Below are 22975 nucleotides of genomic sequence, written 5' to 3'. Positions count from 1 at the left end.
GCTTGACACAGTAGCATCATCGACTGACTGACTTAGCTCAGCCGCTGAATCCCACAAAACCACGCACAAACTAACCAAAGGTTAAAACTAATCAGGATTTAGCATTTTGTACCATCGTAGCATGTGACCTGGGTAACACTGGGTACGAACACACAACCAAATAGAGTGAGGTGATTGTTATGCGTGCCAGATGAATTAAAAACGCTTTGATTCTTCATTAGCGGAACGTCATTTAGCAAGACGTGGGGGAGGGAAGGAAAAAAAAAGGGCCGCCGTGTAGAGCAAGTCCAAACAAATATTAAATAAGTCCAACTGATTCATCAGCTTGGGTGGATGCAAGAGAGGATGGGGGCTGAGAGAAATAGAAGCCAAGCTGAACTGTTAGTACTAAATTTACTTTGAACCACAACAGACCGCAAGCCCAAGGTAATTAAACATCTCTGACACATGCAGTATTGACTCTGTAAATATTTACAGTGTGGAATTTATTCACGATACTATGTAGCGCTGCTTATAGCTGAAAAGTCCAACATTATACATTAACCACTAACGAACGTTGGCATTCGACCCCCCTTCATATATGCAGCTGGAACATCACCCGATTGGGCGACTTGGGTGGCTGAACTGATGCATTTCTTTCAAGATGAACGGTATGGAGCCTGGAGCACAGAACTGGTTGATTTGTGGATTCCCCAACTGGAAGACCTTCTCCAGACTCTTGCGTGACTCTGGATGACACCTGGTTCTCCTTGACCTGAAGTAGCTACTATAAGATTTAAGAGCAATAAGGGGGAAATGGTTCCATTGAAGTTGGGGGCCCAATGTGAAGAGAGATTCTAGTTTTCATCTTCCCTTCTTCTAATCTGCCTTAAAGCTGAAATTTAGTTTTGGTTTATAGTTTATAGTTTATTATATTTGTATACCGCCCTTCTCCCGAAGGACTCAGGGCGGTGAACAGGGCACATATAAAATACAAGGTACAAATGTTAAAAAGAGAATTAAATACAAAGCCCGAGCTAAAACAATAAATAATAATGTAAAAAAACCACAATAAAAAACCCCAACACATCCCCCATCAGGCCAGACCGGCTTGTTCAAATAAATAGGTCTTCAGGTTGGGGAAATAGGTTGGGGAAAGAACTGTTAAGTACCAAAGAAATCTGGTGCATTTGGAAGTTGGACTGTGACATTGCTAGAAACCAAATGTTTGTATCCAGGAGTTTAAGACCAATGTGTCTGAAAGACATCAGTGATGGGAAGACCGGTTTGATTTTTGTTTAATCCAAAGGAGGCATCTAACCTGGGATGAGTGATAAGGAACTGAATAAAAAGCAAGGGAGCAGGCTGTAAGTTTCAGATCTGAACATTTGATAGCTGTGCTAGAATGGAATGGAATGGGAACAAAACAGAAGAGTATGGTGGGGTGGGGTGGGGTTGGGTGGGGTAGGGCGGGGCAAGGCAGGGCAGGGCAGGGCAGGGCAGGGCAGGGCAGGGCAGGGCAGGGCAGGAAAGGAAAGGAAAGGAAAGGAAAGGAAAGGAAAGGAAAGGAAAGGAAAGGAAAGGAAAGGAAAGGAAAGGAAAGGAAAGGAAAGGAAAGGAAAGGAGTAGAGTAGAGTAGAGTAGAGTAGAGTAGAGTAGGATAATATTTTATTTGGTCAAGTGTAGTTAGACACACAAGGAATTTAAGAGAAACAGCAGTCCAGAACATGGCTTTTGTTAAGTCACAATCAACCAAGAATGCCTTAAATCTGGCCATTGACAGAAGCCCTTTCCCACACAAGAATCTCAGAAATTTGATTGAGGCTCAGCAGAATTGGCTCACACATTGTCTCTTAGGCCAGTTGATTACATATATGGGAATCGAACAGCTGCCTTTTTCTCTAGGTCAATAAGGGACATTTCCAAGAATAAAGTATGAACTCCAGCTGGATCAGGGGGTGCAAAAGTTCAGGAGTCTCTTCTTTGACCTTCGGTCCTTCGTGAACAATGAAGGTTCTGTAAGTATGTAATTCATGACATTCAACAAGAATTAGCCCCTGGTCCCAGACTGCATCTATCTGCCTTCTCCAACCTGGTGCTTTTGGACATCTTTACATAGGGAGATGACAGGTGTTATAGTTAGGACATCTGAAGGGCAAACTGAAGTGCAGAGTTAAGATATTACTAGGCAATTTAAAAAGGGTCCTGGGAAACTATTGTGCTTGAAAGGATTTGCAGAAGTAGAAAAAATATTTAGGAAACAAAATCCGCAAGGACAAAAGAGATTCCATATAAGGGCTGCATGTGTCTATTAGTGTTTGAACTCTGGGTATCTGAGCATCTGAACTCTATGAAAGATGACAAGAAACGGTGGAATTGTAATGAATAATAGTAATGGAATGGAATGGAAGTAGAGGAGAGTAGTATAATAATAGACTAGAGTAGAGTAGATTAGACTAGATTCTAGAATGGTTGCAACAGAAAATTCTGTGATCATGTGACTGCAATTTATGATGTCCTTTTCTGGTTTCTGGCAAAAAACACCCATACGAATGCATGGATTCTCTTAATAACCAGGGCATAAACAATATACAATCAGCACTAAAAAGATGCAAAATCAGGTTGGTTCTGTGGATGCCTCAACTTACAACTGGAAATTCCAGGCTCCATTACTATCATTTGAGGAGAAATCTGAACTCTCCTTTAATTTTGTTTTAATTCCTGCAGAGAAAAACCTAATGATAAGGTTCAATTCAACAAGCTTGCATTACAAAAGGGGAGATTTTACCTTAATATTCGAGGAAAGGAGACGATAAAGGAAAGTCAGCAACAGAATCTATGGCCTGGAGGCACAATAAATGGATTCACTCTCCCATGCTGGAAATCTTCAGCCAGAGGTTGTACAGTTGTTGCTGAGGAGCAATTTAACCCAAGGTTTCCAGCACTGAAGTTGGAGAAAGAATGGAACATTCTTAAAAGTTTTACTAGGATGAAATTGTTCTCTTTGCGCTGGAAGAAAAATTCATTTGCCCTGTTGGGTTGATTATTAGCAAATCTTGGAGATCTAGCACCTTCCAAAATGTTTTTGGTAAGCTGAGTTTGGCATGGTTTCCAGACAGACCCTCTCCTATATTTTTGTTTAGGAGGGTGATTTCAGGAGACCTATGCATGTCACTGAGTCAACTTCTTTCTATGTATTTATTTATCCAAAGAATATTGACACCTAACCAGGGGCCTAGAACTCAAAGCCTTCAACAATGTCTGAACTTCAAGTCTCTCCTGCCATCTACTGTTCTGCTTTGCACAATGCAGAAATCAGCATTAATACAAAAATAGCTCTAGCCATAGCACAGATTTATATACCGCTTCACAGCGCTCTCTAAGCAGTTTACAGAGTCAGCATATTGACCCCCCCCAAAACAATCTGGGTCCTTCTTTTATCGACCTCAGAAAGATGGAAGGCTAAGTCAACCATGAGCCAGTCAGCATCGAACTCCAGAATTAGCCTGCAATAACAAAAGCATTTAGCACTTAGACTTATATACCGCTTCTTAGTGCTTTACAGCCCTCTAAGCAGCTTACAGAGTCAACATATTGTCCCAACAATCTGGCTCTTTATTTTACTAACCTCGGAAGAATGGAAGTCTAAGTCAACCTTGAACCACAAAAGAGAGCAAGATCAAGATGGCAAAAATGGGTTCACCCCATCGCCGGGCTCCAAGTAAGATCTTTGGCTCACTATCACTAATAAACATGGGTATACAAAGACACATTCATTTAAGTGCATAATACTTTGCCACTTATATTATTCTCCGTGCTTTGGTGTTAATGCACTTTCTTTTTAGACAAGTAAAGGTTAGACACCAAAAAACTGTGAAAATATTTGGCTACTAAATCCCAGTCATAATTTTTTTTTGGAAAATCTAGATTGTTTATGCTATTTTGCCCATTTGATTTCTTTTTTAAGGCAATTTTTCCTTTTTTAATATTAGACTCAATTATGGTAATATATTGCGCATGGCATACAATTGTGGGGAAACTCCATCGACACTAAGAAGGCCATTATTTCTTAATGATATTGCCTCTTCAGAAAATAATTTAAATAAGAGGGGGGGAGAAAAATACTTCAAGGCATTTTGTATACAGTTCCCTTTAAAATCCAGCTGATCTGATCAGATTCTCATTTTTGACATCTGCCTTTCCTCCCATAAGGGTTGGAAGCGACTCAGTGCCAGGCATGGAGGTAGATTTTGTAAACATTACAAATGAAAGACAATTGTTTATTCTCTGTTTCAGGCATTCGGTGACTCACCAGTCAGGACGTTAAACACTAAAATTGCCCCTATGAATCCAATCCCATCCCAATCTAGTTCTGTGATTATAATTTTTTTTCATTTCAGAATTTAGCAGCATAAGATATAATTTTATCTCTCTCAATCTCTCTCTCTCTCTCTCTGACTCACAGTTATTCTCTCTCTGTCTCTCTCTGTCACCCATCATTTTCATATATAGTAAGAAAGCATGGATGAAAAGCCATTTTCCCTCTTCTACTGCCACAATTCTCTCTGGAATCGCACAATGAAACTCATCTGAACACATATAGTATACACACATACTTTTATCTCATTCCATCTTAGTCCCTAAGCAGCTTAGTCAGGAGACACAGCACTGGAAAAACACATTTGTGATTATTTGAGGCCCGCCAGCTTTATTCTTCTTGAATTGTGTGATTACAACAAGATGCCACATTGTCTTTCCAACTTGAAACACTGATCTTTGGCTTCAGCCCTTTAAATTGGAAACAGAGGCTGGATTTCATTTTTCTCCAGCTAGCTGAAAAATGCAATTCCTTGTCAGCTACTCTATTCCCATGCTAAGCACACACCAGATAAATCACTTTATAGCTTAGCGCAAGTCCTTGGATAAATATAAGCATTGTAGCAAGCAAGGAAGAGACCTATTTATGATTAAATGACCCATGCTTGAAGGGGTTTCTTTTTGTTTAAGGGGTTGGTATGAGAACAGTATTTGATAAGCACTTTTGTGACAGGGGTGGATTTGAAAACTCACAGTGGCATCTGACGTACTATTACAGACACAGGTTAATCCATGTTTTCCCTCAACTAAAACCTGCAATATATATTAACAACAGGAAGCTGTGAAAAACTCTATACTTAATCAATGGCTGAAGAGCTAAACAAAGAAGGAGCAGAGAGGGGAAATGGATATGGTTTGAATTACATTGCACGTCACTGGAAGGCAAAAATCACAAAACTGGGTCTCGCTTACTTTGGCCACGCCATGCAAGGGAATCCAATGGAGAAAGCAATTATGTTCGGAAGAGTTAGCGGTAAAAGGAAACCAGGCTGCCAAAGAACATGATGGCTGGTCACCATCAAAGTTGACACCAGCTAGAGCATAGAATAAATCAAAATACAAGATCGGAAGATGTGGAAAGACCTAGCCCATAGGATCGCCAAGAGTCAGAAATGGCTGAATGGCTTGAAGACCACTGGCCTATTCAGAACTGGGCTGCACAAGTGGTAAGCTGATGTGCACAGTGTGCACAGCTCAACTTGTGCACTTGTGTGTTTGTGTTTGTGTGTGTATGCACCAGCCCACCGCTCATGCGATCCAGTTCCCTTCTCTCCCCGCCCCTTCCCGCCAGGCTGCCAAGCCGCAAAGGTTGGGGACCACTGATTTACAGTATAAAGAAAAAGTATGTCACATGTTGATCCAAAATGTTTACATTGCATACTAGATGAAAGTATTTTCTTGGAATGTGCAGTACCCAATGTCATTATTTAGCCTAACAGGCTGGGTTTGCAAAGCGAGTCAAACTAGGAAATGAAAAAAAAAACAACTCTCACAACTCATCAGGTTAATTAACATTTGTGTAAATGAAGCTGTTAGGATTCCAGCTGGTCAGATTAAGTGGGTTTTTTGTGTATAAACAGCAAGAGACACATTTTAAAGTATTCAGCGGCATTTACTTTATGAACAATACGGTCCTGTTTCCCACACTAATCAAATTAATAAATAAATAATACAGTAAGTTTGGGGGGGGGGGAGAAAGAGAAAGGGTTGGGAGGGGGAGGCTGGAAGTGTGCCACATTGCTTATTAAGTGTGCTGCATCTTGCTATCCTGAATCACAAAGCAACTTGTGGAGGTACTGTGATACCATTTCGAATCCTGAGCACACCAATGCCTTTCACCGCAAAACAGGGACACACAAAATCTTGAAAGTTGTTGTGGAAGGTGTACAGGTGTTGCATGATCTCAGCATTAAAAAATGAGAGAGTCCCTTCGTCGTAGTCCAGTAAAAGGCCAATCTTCTCAGGAGGAACTGTGATCTTGATGTTGGGCGTTATCCCATCATTGAGAAATTCAAAGACGTGGCTGCATAAGGAAAAAGAGATTTTCACACCAGAAGCTTTAAATCATGGGTATCCAACCTTGGCAACTCTAATAGCCCACAAGGTGTCAAATGTCCAGTTGGCAGATTCAGGAAAAAAAACTCCTGGGACATTATTTTACCAAGAGTATAAACTTTACTGAATAAACTATATTGGCACAGATGAAGCAAAACCAGCTCTGAGTTTTCCGCACAAAAGCTAGCATAGTTAATTTCCACCTTTCTCTGTGAGCCACTCCCAGTCCATTACGTCCACCAATCACTTCTGTTCATTTTGTTATGGGAAACAGCGAGCCACACTAGGATGTCCTCTCGATGTGTCCTTGGGCTGGAGCACTGTCTCCCGGGAACCAACAATGTTCAGATTCAATCCCCCTCCCCATGCTTGCTCCCTTTTCTTTGTCAAGCTGCAAGCAAAGCGGAATATAGGTGGAAGTGCAAATCAGTCTTGACACAAGGGTTCCCAGGGAAGGACCTACTACTATAGACCTGTACTCCAAACCTTGAGATGTTCACCAACTTGTTCTCTTTAGGAGAAACTGTGTCTGTATATACATATCTGAGCCTCTTTGGCCCCTGAGCTTAAAGTAATTCAGAAGAACTGGATCACAAGGCGACTGTACTATACTTCTATTGTTGAATGCCCTAATCTTTTGTCCTGAGATAAGGGATGATCCTACCTATCATATGGAACCAGGTCAAGTTATGCCTAATTCGTCAGGCAGAAGGCAAATAATAATAGCCCCTGATTTCTTTTCTTAGGAGGCATCTCTGAAGATGGGTGGGGAAGTGGGGCTCTGCAGCACAACTCCCAGCATTGTTTGAGTTTATGAGATTTGTAGTCCTGGATGGGGCCCTCAGCTGTTTAGGAAATCCACAGAAAGTAAGGGGAAGCTGCAGTATAAAATCTTGCAAGCTGGTTGCAATGGCATCGCCAGGGTTAAGATTAAGCTGTACCTGGAGGACGCAATGGTGTGCTTCATGCACCAGGAGGAATGGCTTGCTCCCAAGTAATCATCTCTTGGTACATTTTCAAAAGCCACCCCAATGCAATATTCAGTGTTCTCATCAACGTCGACCTCCCAGTAATGTTTTCCTCGGAATGGGATCGGGTATGCCATTACAGCAATGGATCTATCAAAAAAAAGAGAGGGTGGTGGTGGGTGGGAACATGGGTCAATTTTCAAGACTTTCCCTTTATTGATGGAATTGAGTCATCTTCTGGATTATCTTGTTATCCCCCAATTTGGGCATTAGTTAAGTTGTGGATAAAATGATTGGATTTTTGAGATTTCCAGGGAAGAAATGGCAGAGTGACAATTAAATAAGGAAACCCGGAATATCACAGGAGCTGGACAGGTGCAGCTTGAGATATTGAATGTGGCTATATGCTTGGAGTAGGATTCCCCCCCCCCCACTCAAGCAGTCAACTCTCTTCCTTTTGAGAAAGATCCTAAGATCCTAACTTGGGAGCTGCCGTGAAGAAATCCTGCTCTTCAACTCCAAAATAAGGTGAACCTGGAATTGTAGGAGAAGGAGTCTCCTGGAGGTGGAGTCAAAAGAGGAATCAGCGTAGAGTCTCTATGTAGCCACAAGAGGAATAAGTCCAATCCCTCTTGAATTCCATTGGCCCTTATCTAGCATCAAGACTGTCCTAACTATTTTTAGTAGATTCTTGTGCCTGATTAGTAAATGCATCAGTTTAATTAAAACTTCACATGTGGTCCTGAACTTTTGTACCTGACAGGAGTTGACCTGGGTAATAAGACAGCCTTCACAGCTGATCTTGGCCACGAGCCAGAAGGTATTTGGAGAGATGATCTTATATGATCAATTAGGAGTAGCAGTATTGATGTTATTATCCATGATAGTTACTACTTGTTTTATTTAGAATAGATTTATGCTGCCTTTAAACTACAGATGCAATATCTCAAGTCAGAATCAGAACAACAGAAGCAAAGAAACAAAATCCAGCCCCTATAACTGTTGGTCACCTTTTGCTTTCAGCAGTTGCAAGCAGTTTTGCACTGTCCAAAGTGTATTTTCAGAGGTCCTGGGTCCTTTCAAAAGAAAGGAGAGTGAAGCAATAAAATGGGATTAAAGAACACAGACTAGGCATAAAGATCCCAAACCTTGTAAAACTGTCTTCACCAAAGGGTGTGTCACTTGGGGCACTCTTGGTTTTGTGGCAGACCAGTGTCAGCCCATCTTCCAGGATGGACAACGAGGGATGAGCTGTCCTTTCATTGAGGGTAAATACAGTTCCTGTCGGAGAAATGAAATCGTGTTCTAATTATTCAGTGCTTGGACTCGCTTACTACTCCTTGTGCTCAGAAGTTCCCCTTGGAACTTTTGCAGAGTCCCACCGCCCTCCTCCAAACTAACTTTTTCAGCAAAGCTTTTTGTGACTAGTCAAGGTATTGCCTTGAAACAGATTGGACTACCTGCAAATTTCTCGGTACTCTCTGAGTTTGTTGGTTTTCTTTTGCAGATATTTCATTACCCAACTGTGTAACATCACCAGTGCTAGAACACCCAGAATAGCAGAAATTAACCCCAAGAGCAACTCTAGACCAACAATCAAGAAGTAAACAATGCCCCAGTATTAATGCACTGTTGATGCTTCCTAGTTGAGTAATGGAGTGTCTGCAAGAAGACCACCAAGCTCAGAAAGCACCAAGGACCCTGAGTTATAGATATTCTCTTGTATTAGACCAGAGGTCCCCAACCTTTTGGGCACCACGCACCAGTTCTGTGGAGAGAGGTTTTTCCATGGACTGGAGAGTGCGTGGCTTTGTGTGCTCCCTGCATCCCATGGATGGGGCTCTGCTTGTTTGTGCAGACCGGTTGCTGGCATGTCGTGGCTCGGTACCGGTCCACGGATCGGGGGTTGGGAAGCCCTGGATTAGACTACCTCTTAGTCAAAGCATACATATATAGTCCTTGACCTATGACCACAATTGAGCCCAAAACGTTTGTTGCTAAGTGAGTCAGTGGTTAAGTGAGTTTTGCCTCATTTTACGACCTAGCTTACCACAGTTGTTAAGCAAATCATTGCAGCTGTTAGTAACGCGGTTGTTAAGCGAATCTGGCTTCTCCATTGACTTTGCATGTCAGAAGATTGCAAAAGGGGATCACGTGACCTCGGGGACACTGCAACCGTCATAAATATGAGCCAGTTGCCAAGCGTGTGAATTTCGATCACCTGACGATGGGGATGTTGCGATGGTTGTAAGTGTGAAAAATGGTCATAAGTCTCCAGTGCCATTGTAACTTCGAACCATGTTGTAAGTTGAAGATTACCTGCATAAGCCTAATGTCCTCATTGGCTTCTCCTTTTTTCTGCTTCCTCTGAGGCATTTCGGGATACTTCCAGACACATAGGAGATGCTATGTAAATTATCAATATTGACTATAACATGAGCCAACTTAATGCAATGAAGAGTTGGAGGAAGAATATCATCATTCCAGCTTTCACCATCCATTTTTCAGACTACTAAAGAGGGGGGTGGTTTTATTCCAAAATGAATAACGTGTTTTTGGAAGTGGGTGGGCAAGAAATGGAGGTATATGTCAAACTGTTCCCCACTTTGTTGTTTTCCCCCCCTATTTGAACAGCATTTGATTCCCTTCAAAGGGTGCTGAGATACCCTCACAAGCCAGGCAAACTGCTCTTTCCACACAGCATCTCTCGATTTCCCCCCTCACCTTCTGCTTATTTTTGGAAACGAAGTAAAATCATTTTTAAAAAAGCACTGCTGGAAGCAATGCAAAATAGGATGCCACCATTTGCAAAGGGTACCTGCCAAGAGTCCATTCTTACTACCTACCTGTGCTAAGGATAGAAGTTGGCTGACTCCTTTCACTAGATCCTCCTATATTGATGGCCTTCACAAAGAGAAGGTAATTTTGTCTTGGCTCCAGCTGAATCAGTGCCTCACAGTTTGGAATTCCAACAACAGATCTGGGGGTGGGGGAGTGGAAAACATGGTTACGTACAGTCGCTTTTGAAAGGAGGAACAAATTATTTGTGATCCTGGGAACCTCGGAAAGGGTTGAGAAGTAACAGAGAAAGCTACCTCCCAATTCTATTTTGTACCATATTCGAGATCAGAGATTAACATGAAAGAAAGAGCTAAACAAGCTTTACAAGGTATCAGTATGATTACTGGCTCAGTCATAAACTTGCTAACTGATCATAGCTTTTTTCCACCTGGGAAAATCTACTCCAGTGCACAGCCCACTACGGATGCCTTTGAAAATCTCTATTGGTCGTTTGCCTCCCTGGCTAAGTTGACCATCCTCATGCATAGCAGAAACATCACAGCAATCTTCTGTCTGTGAAATTGCCCAAAGGATTATGAAACTGACCAGAGAAAAACAAAAGTACCAAGGAAATGGTGGGAGGGAGTTAGGAACCCCACCCCCTCCCCAATCTCTGCTTCCTTTGAGAGATTGGCAAATAGGAAATCATTGATTTCTCTTACTAACATAGTATGTGTGTTTGCAGACAGAAAAGTGAAAGAAAGTGAAAGAAAGTGAAAGAAAGAAAGAAAGAAAGAAAGAAAGAAAGAAAGAAAGAAAGAAAGAAAGAAAGAAAGAAAGAAAGAAAGAAAGCAGTTTACAGAGTCAGCCTATTGTCCCCAACAATCTGGGTCCTCATTTTACCAACCTCAGAAGGATGGAAGGATGAGTCAACCTTGAGCCGGTCAGGATTGAACTCCTGGTGGTTGGCAGAATTAGCCTGCAATACTGCATTCTAAGAACTGCATCACACTGGGAAGGAAGGAAGGAAGGAAGGAAGGAAGGAAGGAAGGAAGGAAGGAAGGAAGGAAGGAAGGAAGGAAGGAAAAAAGGAGGGAGGGAGGGAAAGAAAGAAGGAAGGAAGGAAGGAAGGAAAAAGAGGAGGGAGAGAGGGAGGGAGGGAGGGAGGGAAGGAAGGAAGGAAGGAAGGGAAAAAAGGAGGGAGGGAGGGAGGGAGGGAAGGAAGGAAGGAAGGAAAAAGAGGAGGGAGGGAGGGAGGGAGGGAGGAAGGAAGGAAGGAAGGAAGGAAGGAAGGAAGGAAGGAAGGAAGGAAGGAAGGAAGGAAGGAAATGGCCTGGAGCAGTCATTATTTGGTAACAAAAACCATTGAAAAAACCTATTTCATCTATAATTTGGTGTATTCTTCCTGGTCACGTTCTAAACACTCTAGATCTTACATTGTAATGCTGATCCCTATTGGGCAAGTGCAATATTTTGGAAATAACCACAGCAAAAGTAGTTCTTGGATTGACGGGGATGAATGTTTCTTTTGAGCTCCCTAGGACCTGCAGTCCCAAAGCTTTCAATAGGGCTGCTTCATAGCCTTGTGCCCAAGTACTGTATGATTCTACTAAAAAGATCCAGAGTATCACTGAAAATGACCATGAAGTCATGATAGGGTAGAAAAGGTGCATATCAAACCCTGTGCAACTTACTCAGTGAGAATGTCTCCTCCATCTCCACCAGCCATCTTAAATAATTCAACAGTGTAGGATTCCACTGGATTAATATTTCCACATTCCCATTGCACCAATGCAGCATTTTCACAGCTCTGAATCACCTTCTCTTTGATAACAGGTGGCAAAGGAGCTAAAAACACACACCATACAGGAGTCCTCTGAAGCACTGACAAACGAAAGCTGTTTTTCGTTGAGTGAAAATCTAGTCTACTAGTAGCAAAGGCTCAAATCACTAATAAAATATTTCTAGGTTACCTTTCCAGCTGGGAAGAGAATTCAAGGCAACCAACAACTCAAAACTGCTGCTAAGCTTGTAAGCCGCCCTGAGTCTTCAGAGAAGGGCGGGATATAAATGGAATTAAAAAAACAACAACACATCCTAAAATGACTTAATTAAAAATTTAGTAAATTCAGTTTAAAAGCTAGATATTGATTTAAACTTCTTCCCCACCATTTGACATAACTAAAGACAGACAACTGTAGAGGACATAGATCATGTTTATTATATAATTAAGGTGAAACTTTTTTTTAAAAAAATAAACTATTAGTTAACAAATTAAATAGCATGACTTTTTGCGAAATATTTATTATCTAAAGTCAGCACCATCTGGATAAACCTTCAAGTATTGGATTGTGATCTTAATCTCTCTCCCACAGTTTAGGAAAAAAAATGAGCTTTGGGTAGCCTGGTCCCCACTTTGCATAGGTCAATAAAAAGTTATTGTTTTCCTAAATCAAAACATAACATGAAAAGCCATTTACCTGTCATATACACGGCTCTTTCGCTCGCTGAGCTGACCCCAGCTCTGTTTACTGCTTTTACCCAAAATTCATATTGTGTGTTAGGCACCAGTTGAGCGACTGTGCAGTAGCTTTCTTTCACATTTAGCTCAAACTCTGCAATGGAAAAGTACAAAAAATTAAGGGGTTCTTTGAAACTGCCACAGATTCTTAAGTAACAGCTTATTTCATTCTGGAATAACAGCATATTATGTTGCAGTCTTTCTTTTTCTAAACTAGGCTTGGACCGAACAAGCCACAAATTGTTTTGTAGCTCCCGGATAGACACTTTGCTAATTTCCAGAGCTCACATTCTAAAGATTTAAGGGCCTGGGGGCAAAATAACAAGTAAAATATATTAAACCTCCACTAACTACTAGAGCAATCAGGATGCTGATCAGAAAAGCAGCAGATAAAATCACAATAAAATCAGCAGGTTGCCAGCATGGAAATGCCACCTCCATTTCTGTCTTTGCAAATCTACCTCAAGGCAGATGTTGTCATTAAGAGTTTAGTCAGAGACATATATTTTTTTTCATTCTACCTGATCTGGCTTTGGTCTCTTTACCTTCTTGCTCCATGCTTGATGTGTCATTGCTCACTCGCTTGTAATAGAGTTGGTAGCTTTCCACAATATCGTCTGAGAAAAAGCTCCAGCAAATTTTCACAGACGTCCCAGTAGCTGAATTGGGATCCTGAGCGTTCATCACTGGTGCACAAGGGGGTGTAGAGACTGAAATCAGAAAGGGAGAAATCTCTTTTAAGATTTGCAGAAAAGGACAGGAAACTAGACTTGCGCATTTGCTCACTGGTGAAAACTGCTATGCACCAGGAAGGGATTTAACTGAGAAGATTTCTACCAATGTCCATATTACTTCCATGACCTTCTGTGAGACACACATTTTGAGCGAGAAATCGTATTAGCTACATTTGTCACAAACAAACAAATTCCATGTGTGTTTAACCAGACTTGGCCAAATAAAGCATTCTCTTCTCTTCTCTTCTCTTCTCTTCTCTTCTCTTCTCTTCTCTTCTCTTCTATTCTATTCTATTCTATTCTATTCTATTCTATTCTATTCTATTCTATTCTATTCTATTCTATTCTATTCTATTCTATTCTATTCTATTCTATTCTATTCTATTCTCTACCTTACCCTACCCTACCCTACCCTACCCTACTCTATTTTACTCTACTCTACTATTTTATTATGTTTCATCCAACTTCAGTGTCTATTAACTCAAATTACTATTTTTTTCTTGTCTTGACCAGACCTACTTGATTTTTCTTGACCAAGTCTACTTTTTGCTTGACGAAAATTACTTGATTAACCTAGCCTACTTTTTGGAGTGTGGCTTCCAGCACATCATCCAAGGCCTACCATGAACAGATGTTTTAGATGAAACATGTTGCACATTCCGGACATGTCTTCTTCATTTCCTTCCCTGATAGAATTTTGAAGCCAGCTGAGGACATGGAAGTTTCATTTATGAGGCTTTCTTCTTTTTAACTTTCTGCAAATTGATGGATTGTCCAGATTTGCTGATATGCTGAGAATGATATAAGCCTTGGATGTATGAAGTTGGAGCAACTCTACTATAAATTCTCCAGGAGTCTCTCAAGCAGAAGAAAGTCCTCCAAATATATAAAGATATATATTTGGATCTGTTTTTTCACTGGAGAGGTTTGAGTAGTCTAAATTATGCATTGAAAGCATATCGTCTAGGAAATAAAGTCACCTGCTTCCAACTCAACCTACTGTTTGTCTGTGGTATCCTAATGGACTTACTTGGGGAAAAGCTAACGGACTTCAACAGTTCCTGAATGTCTGAGAAATCAATGACTCTGTCTTCAAACTCTTCTGGAGTTGAGAGATCTATACTCACATCCTTTTTCAAGAAGGTGTGCACTCTGAAAATGCCACAAAAATCAGCGTGAGATGGCTCGTGTTAAGACTTATGCTGCTACAAAACATTTCTACTATATTATAGATGGAACGCATGGGCCGCACCCTTCTATTCTATATGGAATCCATTTACAAAAGAAATATTCATAGTAGACAGTATTAAAAGCCCAGATTAAATTAAATATGATCATTAAGAACCTCAGACTTCCAAGTAATGTAATTTTTAAAAAAAGTAGTTCAAGGATACAGGCAAGTTCAAATAAGACAGTGTTTCCTAGCATATTGCTGGAAAGGACCCTGGAGGTCTTCTAGTCCAACCCCCTGGGAGTTGAAGTCCACGAGTCATAAAAGAGCCAAGGTTGCCTACCCTTGCCCTAATCCATTTCAGACAAGTGGCTGTCAATTCTGTCTTTCCTTTTCCCATAGAAGCTGTACTGTTTTAATCTGTTGTTGACCACTTCATCCTGAACGGTTAAAGGTAAAGGTAAAGGTTCCCCCGCACATGCGTGCTAGTCGTTTCCAACTCTAGGGGCCGGTGCTCATCTCCGCTTCAAAGCCGAAGAGCCAGCGCTTGTCCGAGGACGTCTCCGTGGTCATGTGGCCGGCATGACTAGACGCCAAAGGCGCACGGAACGCTGTTACCTTCCCACCGTAGTGGTCCCTATTTTTCTACTTGCATTTTTACGTGCTTTCGAACTGCTAGGTTGGCAGAAGCTGGGACGAGTAACAGGCGCTCACTCTGTTATGCGGCAGTCGGGATTCGACCCGCCAAACTGCCGACCATATGATCGACAAGCTCAGCGTCCTAACCCACTGAGCCACTACAATTACAAGTAAGCAAGTTTCTGGTTTCTGTTTAAAAGATTATAGGGAAAAGTTAGGCAAATCTCCACAGCACCAGGGTCCGTCACCATCAAGATCACCGTGTGGGATGTGCCCATTTGCTCAGCGAGTTTCAATACTGACATCCATGGTAATTTTAAAACGTATGTAAGGCTGATATGGAGTTAATAATCCCAAACATAACAGAGCCCAGTAGTAAATGTTTGAAAACTGGGAAACATTCTGCTTGTTGACCCTCATGGCAAGCCTGACACCAGCATACTTGAATTTATTTGCTAATTTATGTAACTCCCCTACCCCATATCAATAGATCTCAGAATGCTATGTAATTATTAACAGAAATTAAAAACAATATAGATCACAGGAAAATGGAAAGCCAGCTGCTTGTCACTGAAATGAAAGCCAAATTAGTACCAAATCAGACTAAGAGAAGTATTTCCATAATTTTATATAGGTAAAATTATATCTATTGCTCTCAAGAGTAGTTTACTGAGTAAACTAGCATTAAGGCCAAATTTAACACTGTGGTAGGATGACTACAGAAAGGAAAGCTCTTAAAAATTCATATTTCAGTATTACCTGTGAATTGTTGCAACTGCAGTCTGTTGAAGAAAGAGAGATTGGTGATCCCACTAATATGTTACATATGCACAGAGACATATGCATACACACACACACACACACACACACTTGTAATAATGATGCACTGACTTTTTTCTCCAAGATGCGTGATTAAAATTGCTATATTATTTTCATGGCAAAAGCCTAGGCATGATTCCTCAAAAGTATATCCTGATATGTCTAACCAAGTAATTGCATTAGAGAATTGAAATCACAAAGCAGAGATTGAAATAATGTCTTCATAAATGCCACGAGTCATCTGATAAAATGGCAGAATATATCTCTAGCAATGCAAACCCAGAGGAGGTAAAATAAAATGCCATCTCAGAAGGCCACTGCAAACAGCACGGTATAATTTGAATAGAGTAGAGTAGAGTAGAGTAGAGTAGAGTAGAGTAGAGTAGAGTAGAGTAGAATAGAATAGAATAGAATAGAATAGAATAGAATAGAATAGAATAGAATAGAATAGAATAGAATAGGAGCTGGAAGGGTCCTTAGAGATCTTCTAGTCCAGCGCCCTGCTCAAGCAGTAGAATACCATCTCAGACAAGTGACTATCTAGCCTCTTCTTAAAAACCTCCAGTGATGGAATGCCCATGATTTCTGGAGGCAAGCTGTTTCACTGGTAGATTGTCCTTAATGTCAGGAAGTTTCTCCTTAGTTCCAGGTTGCTTCTCTCTTTGACCAGTTTCCAAATTTAAGAAAGACAAAATAATAGCCCTTTTAGTAGAGAATCCAGAACTGTGATTCTTACAGAGACCCACTGGTTTAGGTCAGGTGCTCTGGGTCACTCTGATCATAACTGTGGTTGTAAATCAAGAACTACCTGTACAACATAAGCTCATACTTGACCAGGCTTAGATGCAACACTATATAAGCTTTGGATCTACAGTGGTATTCATTGGTTCTGGGAGGGGTGATGAGTACCAAAAGCGATGAGTACCAAACAATTTTTCCTCCACAAAGAATAATGTAGCTAGACAAGTTCTAACTTGTGTGTTGAATACCAAACAAACGATAAGTACCAGGACAAAATTTTCACATCAAAATTTGTTGAGTACTCAATTTGATGAGTTTCAAAGCTGTTGGATACCAAGGTACCACTGTACGTTCATTCTTGTAACTGAACTTTCTTTTTTGCCCAAACAAGTGTATTCCTAACACCACCAATGTTATCTTATGTGCTTCCTTTTCAGCAAACCCAAAAGCAATTTGTTTTGAGACTGAAGGACCCAGTTTGTCATGGGTTCTTTCTCTCCTATACCTTGATGGCTTCCACTTTTTTTTCACCCTGGTCAAGGTTTTCGATGGTTTCCATGAGATCTTTGCAAGTATCCAGGTTTTCTCCACAGTCGACCAATTGTTTGTACAAAGCTTCCAGCTTTTCTTTCTTCTCCTCCCCCAAAGCCTGCATATTTTCTTCATAGCGTTGCTCAAGGATCTGTATTATGTCCTCGTAATGCTTCTCAATGTTCTGCTGCTGCCTGGTAAAATTTTCCTGGAAGAAAATATATATATATACACATACACACTTTTATTTATATAACACCAATTTAACCCTCCTGGATTCCTGCAAAGAATCCATGGAACTCTGCTAAATTCTAGAAATTAGAAAATGCTGGATTGCCAGAGAAATATTAGAGCACTGTTTCTCAACCTTGGCCATTTTAAGATGTGAGGACTTCAACTCCCAGAATTCCCCAGCCACCCAGGAATTCTGGGTGTTGATGTTCACACATCTTAAAGTGGCCAAGGTTGAGAAGCACTGTATTAGAGGATTATTAAAAGGATATCTTAAGGTAGGAATTACCAAACAGTCGTCCAGAGATTTAATGACGATTGGAGCTATGGCAATGACACTCAAATATATCTGGCTAGATTAGAGAAGTCTCTAGGCTGTACTCATTAAAGTCCCTTTTTATAGTCCTGTAGTAGTCCCTATTTGGGATAATATATTGAAAATATTACTTTCACCAAAATAGTTTTTCATTTGGATAGTTTTCCATTTGATTTTGTCTGGCTCCAGTTTCTGATTATACGCACAAATCTACCAGAAGTAAGATGCTGTCATGGCAAGTAAGGAGCCAATTATATCTTAATAAACTGCTAAGCTTGTAAGCCGCCCTGAGTCTTCGGAGAAGGGCGGGATATAAATGGAATTAAAAAAAAATATTTAGTAACAATATTTAAAAAGGGTACAGATTCCTGCTACCAGGTAGGAATAAAGGTGTAAAGAGGTATTAACAGAACAGGACAGCAACTTGGGATTCCTGGAGCTAACGATATTTTTCCTATTTATTACGTGTTTATTAGTTTATCAAAGTATAAAAGAGAAAGAGAGATTTTAAAAAGTAATAGAAAACTTGGGGGGAGGAGGGAAAAAGAGAAAATATGGAGTAAAAGGGAAAAAGAACAAAAAAAAAGCACCGACTTCCAACTCCCTTTAGCATAGTTGAAGATAACATTACAACCTCAACTTTTTACTTTTATACACTGTATATTAGCCATTTCGATAGCAACAAGCCTATCTAATCAGCAAAAACAAAAATCAAAGTTTCTTTTTTTTCTCCATTGCAAGCACAGATCCAGAAGCAATTTCCAAATGCAATTACTGTATGTATATTCTCTTCTTTGGACAAAGGGATCAATTTAACCATCTCTGCTTCTCCTTGTGACATTTTGACCTGTGATGGCAAATGACAGATTTTGAACAGTTAAGTCTTAGATCTCTGTCTTGCTAAGAAACAAACCATAACACCTTCTTCTTTATCCGTGCATGAGATGGCAAGAGGCTGATGGACCTCTAAGGTGGACCTTCCTTGCCAGTTCACTTAGAACCATGAACTTAGCTCCTGAGAGCATCTTACCTCTACAGTAATAAAGATTTCCTCCAAGTGGCTAGCAAAACTCTCCAGGTGAGCGATTTGATCTTCCAACCGGCCAATGTTTTTCTGAAGCTCATCCTTTCAAAACAAAACGTGGTTAGGTATCTTGCAATACTGCCTTAGCCAAATGTTTCCTGCTTCCTAACCAGGATCGGCTTACAACATCCTCACCTTTGCGATTTCCACCACCGCCGCAAGAGACATGACTTCGTGCTCTTGATGTTTATTACACTTGCCATTAAAGGCTGTCACTGGAACACAGCAAGTAATACAATATAGTTCTTTCCCTTGGAAGGACTGTCTGCTTTCATCCTTATCCTCGAGAACATTATTGTCACCCTTGTCATTCTCTTCTCTCCCATCGTCTGTGAGTTGCTGATCCTGACGCGCCACATGACGTGCACGTTGCTGCTCTACATCTTGGGTGGCCCTGTTTTCACACACAGACAGATCTCGCCTTCTAAATGGTTCCTCAGGAAAGAAATCTTCAAGGGAATCATAAAGTTCCAAGTGATAAACTCTGGGACTGTCCGGCTCGTTCTTTTTCAATGGAGAGTCCATTGTGGAGAAAGAATATTGGACACCAAGTCAACAGGCCAAGAAAAGGCCTTGTGGGCTGCCTGCCAACTTTCTGCTATCAAACCCCTGTAAGAACAATAAAAGTACAACATACAGTGGAATATATATTTCACATCTCAAAAAGCTAAGAAGGATCAGGTTGATTCATATTAGGAGGCCCCAGGGAAATCCAGTGAGACTGGAAATACTGGGAATTGGAGTAAACTTTTGGGAAGAAGGTAACATCAACCCACTTCCATTCTCTTGTCAAGAAAAAAGCAGAGATGTATCAGGATGCATCATGGAAGATCTGGATGCCTGGGATACAGATAATAAGGATCAAAAAAATATAGAACACCAGTTAATTTTCTGATAGTCAGAGGTTGCTGGAGTGGAACAATGGTATTATGTAGGAGAAATTCTATCATATACGCCGATGGACCTAGTATGTTTAGCTTCTTTCCTTTTTGGCGGATTTCTTTTCTTTTTAAAATACATTTGCCTGAAATGGTATAAGGTTTCCTGCCTGAGCAGGGGGTTGGACTAGATGACCTCCAAGGTCCCTTCCAACTTCTTCTTCTTCTTCTTCTTCTTCTTCTTCTTCTTCTTATTATTATTATTATTATTATTATTATTATTATTATTATTATTATTATTATTATTATTATTACATTATTTTGGGCTTCCAATGCAGGTAGTCCTCAATTTACAACAGTTCATTTAATGACCGTTTGAAGTTACAAACAGTGGGAAACCCTGGAAAAAGTGACTTATGACCATTTTTCACACTTACAACCGTCACAGCCTCCCCTGGGTCACATGATCAAAATTCAGATGCTTGGCAACTGGTTCATATTTATGACGGTCGCAGTGTCCCGGGATCATGTGATCCCCTTTTGTGAACATCTGACGAGCAAAGTCATGGGGGGGAAAGACAGACTCGCTTAACGACAGTGTTACTAACTCACAACAGCGGCCGTGATTCACTGAACAACTGTGACAAGAAAGGTTGTAAAAAGGGGCAGAGCTCGCTTAAACAATTGCCTCGCCTAGCCACAGAAATGTTGGGCTCCATTATAGCCACAAGTCAACGACTACCTGTATATAATTTTTTTTCCTCTTTCAGAACGATAGGAAATTGTGTTACCAGATTTAAGCCATCGTGGTCTAAGGGGGAGTCTCAGAACTTGGTCTGCTGTCAAGGACAGCAAGGAAAACATTTGGCTAACCTTATTACTGAAATATGTGTACTATTTTAGCGTGACAAAGTCAGAGGCCTGGCTCCATGAGAGTCCTCTCCCTGCTCGGAGGACCTCAAGGAAAAGACAATAATAGTAAATAAAGGCAAGGGACCTACTCCAACAGTACAGATCAGATCGATTCCAAATAGAGAGCAAAATTTCCCTCTTCTATTTCAAGCAGTGTGTCCGTTCAAGGTTGCATCGATGAGACAAAGGAACATTAAGCAACCTTCTATAGTCTAAAGTCAAGCGTTTCTTTCAGTTCAATCTATAAAACTAAATGCTGAAGAGATTTCAAAATATTTCCGGCAGGCATGTGGGAAAATACCTTTGTGTGTGTGTGTGTGTGTGTGTGGTGTATTATAAAGGAAACACTGTTGTCCAATTGCCCTGAATTGAAATTACTCAGTCGGCTATGAGATCTTAAAGAAAGATTGTGCATTGGGAATAACTCCACGCAAACGCCGAGGCAGCATTTTTAAGCCGCTGAGCTTGAAAAATTTGCATCTTTTTTGAAAGTGAGGAATTATGTTCTTAAAAAAGAATACTTGCCTTTTCGGTTAAGGATCCATAACTTCTTCTTATGGTGAAAGGATAGTGACGCATTTCGCTTCCTCCATATCAAGACTTGATTTTTAAGATCTTGCCATCTTTCTGTAACTGAAAACTTAGTGCTGTAACATTAGACAAGGGGTGTTTCTCCCCCCCCCCACATGAATAGCATGCCTACTATTAGCAAGGGAGTAAAGATAGATCAGCACCTGCCACGAAATCTCTCTTAAATGTCACGGAAGAAAATGTCACATCCAAATCCTATTGAAAACATCGTGGCCTGGAAATTTTGAATCCCAAGAGACACTCTGGGAGTTGAAGTCCACAAGTCTTAAAGTTGCCAAGGTTGGAGACCCCTGCTTTAGAGGACCACAGGTAAATTAGTGGAAGAACTTGCACTTTCTAACATTGGAAAAATTGAGCTGCTTGGTATCATTGCCAAAACTCAAAATGAGTATTATTACAGCAAGGGGGGGGGATGTACTTGCGACACATGAGCACGTTAAAACCACAATGTGTTTCATTTCCAATGTATTCAGCACTGCTCTTGCAGTTATGGCTGGAGGACATATTTTTTCCCTTTCATGCAAATCTGATCCAAGACCCAGTGGAACCAATTTTCAGTACGGCTTTATAAAACCCTAGTGAGACCACACCTGGAATTCTGCAACCAATTTTGGTCACCATACTACAAAAAAGATGCTGAGACCTTGGAAAAAATTCAAAGAAGAGCAACTAAGATGACCCAAGGCCTGGAGACTGAAACATACAAAGAACGGCTGGGGGGCTGAGGTTTGGCTAGTCTAAAGAAAAGAAGAAATAGGGGAGACATGATAGCCGTGTGCCAGTATCTGAAGGGCTGCCCCAAGGCAGAGGGGGCCAGGTTGTTCACTCGAGGGAAGGATGAGAAACAGTGGTTGGAAACTGATCAAGGAGAGAAGCAACTTGGAATTAAGGGGAAACTTCCTGACAGTGAGGACAATCAACCAGCAGAACAGCTTCCCTCCAGAAATCGTGGGCGCTCCATCACTGGAGATTTTCAAGAAGAGACTAGTCAGTCACTTGTCCGAAATGGTAAAGGGTCTCCTGGACTAGAAGACCTCCAAGGTCTTATTCTATTCTATTCTATTCTATTCTATTCTATTCTATTCTATTCTATTCCATTCCATTCCATTCCATTCCATTCCATTCCATTCCATTCCATTCTATATTCTATTCTATATTCTATTCTATCCCATTCTATTCTATTTCTCTATTTCTATTCTATTCTATTCTGTTCTGTTCTGGTCTGGTCTGTTCATATTCTATTCTATTCTATTCTATTCTATTCTATTCTACTCTACTCTACTCTACTCTACTCTACTCTACTCTACTCTACTCTACTCTACTCTACTCTACTCTACTCTACTCTATTCTACTTCTACTTCTACTTCTATTTCTATTTCTAATTCTATTCATGGATAGCAAAGAACGAAAAATCTCTGCTTTCCAGTACTTCACAATTTCTGGCTTTGTTACCGAATCCTAAAATCATAGCCAAAAAAAAAAAAAAGAAAAAAAAAGAAAAAAAAGGGCGTGGGAGAGACAAGAGACCGCGCCGGGCGTCTCTGGCAGTGGTCCCGAAAAGGCAGCTCTCCAAGCCTTGCCCTGACCACTCGGGATTCGTTGACCGACGAGGGAGTCACGCGTCCCGGCCAGTACACAGCTCGCTTC

General features: G+C 40.8%; 1 protein-coding gene across 1 annotated transcript; it reads right to left on the bottom strand.

The window, feature by feature from the left end:
* Positions 1–5967: 5967 nt before the first annotated feature.
* On the bottom strand, positions 5968–19548 carry FSD2 (fibronectin type III and SPRY domain containing 2). Its single transcript, XM_081337704.1, has 12 exons — positions 19083–19548; positions 18894–18989; positions 17291–17524; positions 15985–16007; positions 14446–14567; positions 13227–13391; positions 12641–12775; positions 11855–12008; positions 10226–10359; positions 8528–8660; positions 7353–7529; positions 5968–6379 (listed from the first exon to the last, which is right to left on the bottom strand). The coding sequence occupies exons 1-12, from the start codon at positions 19470–19472 to the stop codon at positions 6130–6132; spliced, it is 2013 nt and encodes a 670-aa protein (XP_081193830.1). The 5' UTR covers positions 19473–19548; the 3' UTR covers positions 5968–6129.
* Between the last annotated feature and the right edge of the window lie 3427 nt (positions 19549–22975).

The sequence above is a fragment of the Vipera berus genome (genome assembly GCF_964194415.1).
Source record: "Vipera berus genome assembly, chromosome: 12".
In the NCBI taxonomy this organism is placed as follows: Eukaryota; Metazoa; Chordata; class Lepidosauria; order Squamata; family Viperidae; genus Vipera; species Vipera berus.
The sequence above is the reverse complement of the archived record's forward strand: the minus strand, read 5'-3'. Positions and strand labels throughout refer to the sequence as shown.